Source organism: Vespa crabro, chromosome 20 (genome assembly GCF_910589235.1).
Source record: "Vespa crabro chromosome 20, iyVesCrab1.2, whole genome shotgun sequence".
Taxonomy (NCBI): Eukaryota; Metazoa; Arthropoda; class Insecta; order Hymenoptera; family Vespidae; genus Vespa; species Vespa crabro.
This window is the reverse complement of record NC_060974.1, coordinates 3,413,861-3,421,502: the sequence shown is the minus strand read 5'-3', so window position 1 is coordinate 3,421,502 and position 7,642 is coordinate 3,413,861. Positions and strand designations below refer to the sequence as shown.

Sequence of the window (7,642 nt, the reverse complement as noted above, 5' to 3'; positions counted from 1 at the left end):
TATCAGATAAATTATTATATTTATGCCATTAAAAAAAAGTTTCTCTTCTTATAATCCAATCGAAAATACAATGAAATTATTGATTTCCTTTTTTTTTTTTTTTTTTGTGAACTTGGATCAAAAATATACGTATATATATATATATTTTTTTTTATATTATTATCAGCCACGTTTGCACGAAACTGGTGGAAAGTATGGAAATGGGGTGATCGTTCGAAGATATCGAACTGGTTCCGTTATACCGGTACGCGTCGAGTTAACAGCAAATCATTTTGGCTATTTTGAATTTCGCACGTGTCCAATGATCTATCGTGACAAGGAAGTTACACAGGAATGTTTGGATAAGTATTTACTACGTGGAGAAAATCTTACAGCAAGATATTATCCTGGTCCTGGTAATAAAGTCTTCGAAGGATATTATAAATTACCAGAAGGATTGACATGCAGACAATGCGTATTTCAATGGAGATACATAGCTGGAAATAATTGGGGTGATTGTGGAAATGGGACAGGTATTATTTTTAAATTTAAAATTAAAAAAGAAAGAAATGAAAAATAATTATACGTAAAACTACGATGATCCTTAAATATACTTTCGATTATCGTTAAAATATATGATAATAATTTTTGCATAAATATTATAAGGATTGATTTTGTAATATCATTGTAGAAAGTAGAATGACAATAAGCGCATAATTTATCATATCGTGATGAAATTTCTTCGTCATATTACTGTTATTTCGGCAATGCTCATTAAATTCTTTTCACGTTAAATTGTTACATGATGAGAGATTGCAAGGAAGAACTAAGAATGAGAATACACGATTAAAATAATAATATAGAGAAAATGTATTGTACATTAGGTGCCATTGGATGCGGACCGCAAGAGGAATTTCGTGCATGTGCCGACATTGCTATCGGTGACAATGAAACTTTATCGTTACCAGATCTTCCAAAAGTGCCAACAACAGAAAGTACACCTATGGATACATCAACAGAGGAACCAACTTCGATACCAATATCAGCACCCTCATGGTTATTCAGTATTATCATCGCTGGTACGTGTCTTTTGGTGGTGCTGGCTGCTATGGCACTGCTTTACGCGTATTATTACCACGCTGGTAGAGCCAAAAAATGGCTTTTGCAAAGAAGACTTCTGACACCAGAGAATCCACCTGTGGCTCCGCCAAGACACAAGAAATGTCACATCTCTAATGCACAATTGCAAATGTAATAATACACAACAACGATTATTGATTTTGTACGTGTTATTATAAAAGAAATTTCTTTCATAAGATTTTTCTTAAGTATACCCATTGTAATTTTATCTCTTTTTAATTGTGTCCCTTTATATAAATTTATATAGATTTTTTTTTCTTTTTTTAATTTTTTTTTTTTTAATAATAATTTTTATAAACATCTGCGCGTACGTGTGATCGAACGTGATCATTGCGTGAATTGTCAAAAGAAAACAATTCACAAACTTCTTATGTATTTTCCATTGTGTATATACGCATTATCCATTTATACATTGACGATATTTATTAATTAATTCCATGATATACTTATTATTTTCTGTATACTCTGTTACAATAATCAATATATATATATATATATATATATTTTTTTTTTTTTCTAATAAAATTAGAATATAATATTTAACATGTATACTGTATATAAATATTAGATGCTTGCAAGTTTAGTTAATAAGAAGAACATGCGTAGATTGAAGAAAGTTTTTAGTAGCTTTCTTTTGCCACAGCTTTTTTTTTTCTTTCTTTTTTTTTATTTTCTGTCTATAAAAACTCTATTCTTTTCTTTTTGTATATATATATATTTTGCTCTATACAATTATACAATATCTATAATTTCTCAGATATAGGAAAGGATACTGCGTGATACGGAACACTGGAATCATTAAAAATACTTTTTTATATGATAATACAATAGATTATTTTTTATTCAACAACATATTCCGAAAATCTTGATTACTCTTCGGCTGTGATATTCCATTCTTAGATGAACTTTTATCATTATCATTAGTATTATTAATGCTCGTAATTTTAACATTTCGCGGTACCATGGATAATAATGTTTTTGGTAATCCAAATGTTGTTCTACTTACTGTACTACTACCCAATGATTTTACATAAGATATTTCTTCTCCTTTTTTACGTTCCGGTGGTTGACTAATTGCCACGTTTATTTCTTTATCTCCAATTTTCATACCATCGGTAGCAATAAGAGCCTTAGCAGCATCACTTTCATCTATATATTCAATGTATGCCAATCCTTTGGAATGTCCATTACGGTAAGTAACTAAACGAACATCTTTTAATTTTCCATGAATATTAAATATCTTTTCAAGATCTTCTTTTGTCGTTGCAACTGGAAGACCTACAATATAATTAAAAAAATATTAATATTGATTTTAATAAAATTTCTTTTTCCCACTAATGTCAAACTTTTATATAATTATACCTTTAACAAAAAGTTTATTCTTTTCCAAAATGCTGTTGTATTTAAATCCTGAACTTCTTGTACTTTTGTTAGGATCACATTTTGAAACAAACATAGGACGTCCATTTATACGTGTTCTATCTAACGTTAATGCTTTCTCAACGGCCTCCTGTAAAAATTTATATTTTTATCATTGTTCGACGAGCACGTAAATTATAAATTTTTATATATTTAAAAAAAATCCATTGGCATACTTTATTGCTTAATTGTACATAGCAATAACCTTTGCTACGTCCCTTATAATCTCTAATCATTTTAAACGAAGTTATTAATCCTGCTGGTTTTAAAGCGTTCCTAACTTCGTCCTCGGTTGCCGTATAATCCAAATTACTAATAAATACGGTTAACTTATCATCTATATCACGATTTGTATCAATTGTTTTTTCATTTTCAAATGATTTAAAACCTGGCGGGGGCTGTACTTCAGGTCTAATTTGTTCCTTGTCATCCTCCATTTTCTTATCCAAGTCAAGACGACTTTCCCGTAATTTAAATTTATTTCTTTCATCCATTTTCATTATTTTAAAGGCAGAACTTCCTAAATTCTTCCATTTACCTGCATCTTCAGCTTTTCTCTTGTTTGTTTTTTTGGATTGTGCAAATAATTCATTTTGCAAATTAGCCTGCTGAGCTTTTGACCTTTCTTCTATAACTTTGTCCAATTTTTCTTTTGTTTTCAATTCACAAAATTCCATCTGTTCGAGATTACCTTCGTCACGCTCAAAATCCAACCATGAATTCGCCACGCTTTCTGGCCAGTCCTTGACCGAAGTTAATGCTTTTTTATATAACTTTCTCAAATGTTTCGTATCGCCGTAACATCTATATTTAAGATAAAAATTATAAGATATAAATTATATCTCAAATTCGTCTAGATAATTTATCGATATAACAATAAATTACCTTTCTAAAGAAATATATTCCAACCAATAAGATGCAGTTACCGAATGGCCTTGTGAAAATATATCAGTCCAAAGAGATCTAGCCTTTTCCATATTATTCGCTGTTATAGCTTCTGTTCTTGCCCAATATTGTAAAATAATACAATTTGGATCACCGTCCAAACCAAAAATTTTAGCTAAGTGTTCGCAAGCTCTATTAAATGTATTACGAAGAATATCAATTTGTTTATCGTCTTCTTCTACATTTTTATCTATTTTTCGGCGCAAATATTCTAAATATTTCATCCATAAATCACGATAATCCTCTGCCGTTGGAAAACCTATAGCTAAAGCATTTTCCAATAACACCTGAACTTCTAGAACAGGTCTTTCCCATTTCTCATACGCTCTAATCCATTTTTGCCAAATTGTTGAACACCATGGAATATTCCTTGATGCTCTTTCATATATTTCACTTAATATCGACTCTATCTTAATATTGTTTTCAAGATAATTAAGATAATCCAACCAAAGTGGTACCTCAAGACTAAGATCTGCAATTGCTCTCTCGTATAAAACCGTAACACGTCCTGGATCCCCATTTTGTTTTTCATATAACAAATATGCTTTAAAAGCATCAAACAATTCACTTTCATTTTGTGCAGATACTATTTTTTCTTCATAAGGAAGACGTAGATTTAATTTTGCAAAAGCACGTTCATATCCTCCCAATACAATACTATCATCTATAGTAGCTTGAACACCATCTCCAGCTCTCCAAGCTTCATACTCTTCATGTGTTTTCTCCATATCAAGTAAAGGACATGCTAATTGACGACGGAAAAGATTTCCAATACGTTCCAATTGTTCCTTCCTTTCAGCTTTGTTTGAAGGATCAATCTACTTGAAATAAGACCAAATATATGATAGTAAAATATATTAACACAAAGAAATTTATATTTCTTTAACTTACCAATGCAAATAATACTGCTTCAAATTCTCTAAATGCTTCCCATATTATCGCTCCTTTGATAGTATGCAATCCAACGGATGTTAATGCAATTTCAAAAAGCTGACGAACATTTTTAGTTCCATTCTTTTCATTATCCATATTTCCAATACTGAATTGTAAATATTCCAACCAAATGTCAACAGCTAATAATAAATATAATTTCAATAAATAATTTTTATAAATAATGATTGTTATTGAACAAGTATAAAAACAATAACATACAGAGATAATCTTTAACAGCTCTTTCGCACAGTTTGATAACTTCAGCTTTTTCTTCCGTATTAACAGCTAATTTAATCTCATCGCGTATCCATGATAACCATAATTCTGAACTCAATGGATATTTTGAACTCATATTTTCTCTTGCACCACGTAAACGTTCAAGTTCTCCCATTGTCTCAAATTTTTTTATCAATGCTACATGACTACTGTAATCATAAGGATTTTGTGACAATGAAGTCTCTAAAATTTTGATTTCTGCTTCATCAGCATCTTCGTCGTCTTCGCCTTCATCATCATCATCACCATCATCATCATCATCATCATCATCATCATCATCATCATTATCATCATCATCCATATTATCATCATTATTTTCATTATCATCATCATCATCATTTAAACCATCCCCATTCTCATCTTTATTATTTATTTCTTCATCCTCTTCATTCTCTTGTTCTTCATCTTCAATTAATTCTACCTCTTCTTTACTTACATTTAATGAGCTCGCACTTGAACAGTTTTCTTTGTCTATCTCATTTTTTAAATCCATTTCTTCCATTTTGATTTATCACATCCGGAGAAAGAAATAATCCCTCTGACGTTCCTCTAAATTTCAATTTTTCTAACTGTAAACTGACAATAACACTTTCTCGTTCGAAGGTTATGTTTGTTTTTTTTTTATATTCAAAGGTGAAAATCCACTAATCGTAAGTTAGTTGCGCTTGATAACAAAGAGGGCAATAGTATCGACATATTATAAATCATTGTTTATGATATCTGCAATAATATTATGCTTCTTGATATAAACATCTCCATATAATGCTAAATGTATAAAATATGAAACTATAATAATGTAATAAATGCCTATTTACTTGCTTACCTATATCTCTCTCAAAAAAAAAAACAAATGCGACTTTTAAAAATTGCACTTTTGAGATTTATAAATCATAGGAAGTGGTAAATGTTTTGAAAGGAATTCTTTTTGAATGGTACGTAGATTTATATATATATATATATATATATATATATATATAAAACATTTATTTTAATTACAAAAATATAAAAGTATAAATATTTTTGTTTTTTAATATAATATATTTTACTCCTTATAGTCTAAATCATCAGAGATACTAAATTGTTTATTGAGATCTTGCTCTGATATATCAAATTTTCTCTTGCACCAACTTTGAATGGCAAAGATATTGTCTGTCCATATATTAGTTACCTCTTTGAACATCTAATCAAAATCATTTAATTATTTTCTCAAAAATTAATACATAGATAGATTTGATATGATATTTTCTTACCTGTGCTCTCTCTGCCATTTTTCCAATTACTTCTGGATCTACGTCACTAAGTTTAGCAATGTGATTTTTCAATTCATTTTCTTTCTCTCTTAATTGCTGTATTTCTTGTAACAAATTTCGCCTTTCTTCTGTATCTTCTCTACCAGTCTAAGTAATGTATTATTGAATATTGTAATAATTTTAATGGCACTTAATGTATTTTAAAAGTAATCATAAAATTTCTATATCACATTTTACCTGCTCTTTAATACATTCTTCCTTTAATTTTTGTAGCTTAAATTCAGCTTCAACTATTCTTTTACTCGCATGTGCTATCCTATTTTCTACAGCAGTTATATTCTCTCTAAGATAATATATTTTCTTAAAAATGTTGCAATCAATATATTTAATAAGCCTCATATAAATTTTTCTTACCCAGGAAATGTCCAAAAATATATAGAAGTGCCAATTTTATCAGATCTAACTAGACCATCATCTACTAAAGTTTGAAGAACATCTTTTACAGTTTGAGCAACTATACCCTTTTCCTTAGGTGCAATCTTTTCTAATTCTTTTAACGTGAAAAATTCCCTCCTCTCATAAAATATTTGAAGCATTCTAGCTCGTTTTTCATCAAGAGTCAGACCTTTTCTTTTGGACATTCTTTAGACTGTATCAAAATAATTACACTGTATATTTATTAAATATCTTTTTATAACAACGCAATTATGAAATAGTTTCTTCTATATGTAGACACTTAAACAATTCTTTTGATAAAGAAATTTATAATTGAAGATCAAGACGAAAGACATTTATTTTCATCGATATTTGTTGGAAACTTTACAGATCAAAATGAACGACCTCATGGATTAAATATCATTTCCATTAGCTGAAAAAAGGAATATAACTAATACCAATCAAAACCAAAATTTAATTTAAATACTTTCATTATTCAAATATTCATTACAATGGCGATATAAAAATTTACGAATTAAGGTTACAAACAAATTCTTATATTCTAACTCTCTATAAATAAAGAATATATATATATATATATATTATTATTATATTCCTGAAATTACATATATTCTTTATCATATGTCAATAATTAAATAAAAATAAGTTAATACATAAATTAAACTCGAAAATGTCACTCGATCACTTACCAATGTTTCACAGGTTATGTTTTAAGTCAATTCGGCGGGAATGAAAATAATTTACGTCGTAGCTAAACTACGTAAAAGATTCTTCTTCGACTTTATAAACGTTTATAAATTAAAATACATATAAATTATATATATATATTGTTCATCTTGTTTAAATAAATGATAATGATAGATTTATTATAAATTTATTATGTTTAGTTATTTTCAAAAACGTTTCTTTTACGTTATAGCCAATCAATGATCATGACTAACATTCAAAATAAACAAATATATCCTTTATCTAATCTTTATATGATCGTAGTAACATACAATCCAAAATATGTTTGAAAATTATTTAACACAAATAGGAGTCCTTTGCTATATGGGAAAAAAAGAAAAAACATGTCTTTCAAAAAAATGACAAAAAACGTTTAATATGTTTTTATGTATATTTAATTAAAAAATTATTAACCTTAATAGCTCATCATATCGATATATATATATATATATATATATATATATATATATATATATATATATTTAAAATAAAAATATTAATATTTACGAATCGTGATT

General features: G+C 28.2%; 3 protein-coding genes across 4 annotated transcripts in view; 1 reads left to right on the top strand and 2 right to left on the bottom strand.

Moving 5' to 3' along the window:
• LOC124431076 overlaps window positions 1-1,799 on the top strand; it is a 4,273-nt gene extending 2,474 nt beyond the window's left edge. Inside the window, exons 3-4 of the mRNA XM_046978500.1 lie at window positions 167-512; window positions 864-1,799. Coding sequence (XP_046834456.1) covers window positions 167-512; window positions 864-1,234 — 717 coding nt within the window. The 3' untranslated portion in view covers window positions 1,235-1,799. The remainder of the gene's footprint in view (window positions 1-166; window positions 513-863) is intronic.
• A 128-nt stretch (window positions 1,800-1,927) lies between these two features.
• On the bottom strand, window positions 1,928-5,397 carry LOC124431075 (squamous cell carcinoma antigen recognized by T-cells 3-like). The gene is made up of 6 exons (XM_046978498.1): window positions 4,636-5,397; window positions 4,375-4,556; window positions 3,424-4,301; window positions 2,715-3,342; window positions 2,482-2,629; window positions 1,928-2,397 (listed from the first exon to the last, which is right to left on the bottom strand). The coding sequence occupies exons 1-6, from the start codon at window positions 5,192-5,194 to the stop codon at window positions 1,952-1,954; spliced, it is 2,841 nt and encodes a 946-aa protein (XP_046834454.1). The 5' UTR covers window positions 5,195-5,397; the 3' UTR covers window positions 1,928-1,951.
• Window positions 5,398-5,709: 312 nt separating this feature from the next.
• On the bottom strand, window positions 5,710-7,428 carry LOC124431077 (meiotic nuclear division protein 1 homolog). Of its 2 annotated transcripts, none has more exons than XM_046978501.1 (5): window positions 7,088-7,428; window positions 6,357-6,810; window positions 6,180-6,285; window positions 5,943-6,089; window positions 5,710-5,872 (listed from the first exon to the last, which is right to left on the bottom strand). In XM_046978501.1, the coding sequence occupies exons 2-5, from the start codon at window positions 6,581-6,583 to the stop codon at window positions 5,735-5,737; spliced, it is 618 nt and encodes a 205-aa protein (XP_046834457.1). In that variant the 5' UTR covers window positions 6,584-6,810; window positions 7,088-7,428; the 3' UTR covers window positions 5,710-5,734. The 2 variants fall into 2 exon arrangements, with proteins under 2 accessions (XP_046834457.1, XP_046834458.1); XM_046978502.1 differs by having other exon boundaries at window positions 6,357-6,591.
• Window positions 7,429-7,642: the final 214 nt, after the last annotated feature.

Excerpts from the sequence above, each read along its gene's own strand:
- LOC124431075 (XM_046978498.1), bottom strand. The coding sequence starts at position 5,194 with ATGGAAGAAATGGATTTAAAAAATGAGATAGACAAAGAAAACTGTTCA. Across the intron at positions 3,343-3,423 it reads GAATATATTTCTTTAGAAAG|ATGTTACGGCGATACGAAAC; the intron begins GTAATTTATTGT and ends TCTTAAATATAG. Across the intron at positions 2,630-2,714 it reads ATGTACAATTAAGCAATAAA|GAGGCCGTTGAGAAAGCATT; the intron begins GTATGCCAATGG and ends AAATTTTTACAG.
- LOC124431077 (XM_046978501.1), bottom strand. The coding sequence starts at position 6,583 with ATGTCCAAAAGAAAAGGTCTGACTCTTGATGAAAAACGAGCTAGAATG. Across the intron at positions 6,286-6,356 it reads TATTTTTGGACATTTCCTGG|AGAGAATATAACTGCTGTAG; the intron begins GTAAGAAAAATT and ends ATATTATCTTAG. Across the intron at positions 5,873-5,942 it reads AAATGGCAGAGAGAGCACAG|ATGTTCAAAGAGGTAACTAA; the intron begins GTAAGAAAATAT and ends GATTTTGATTAG.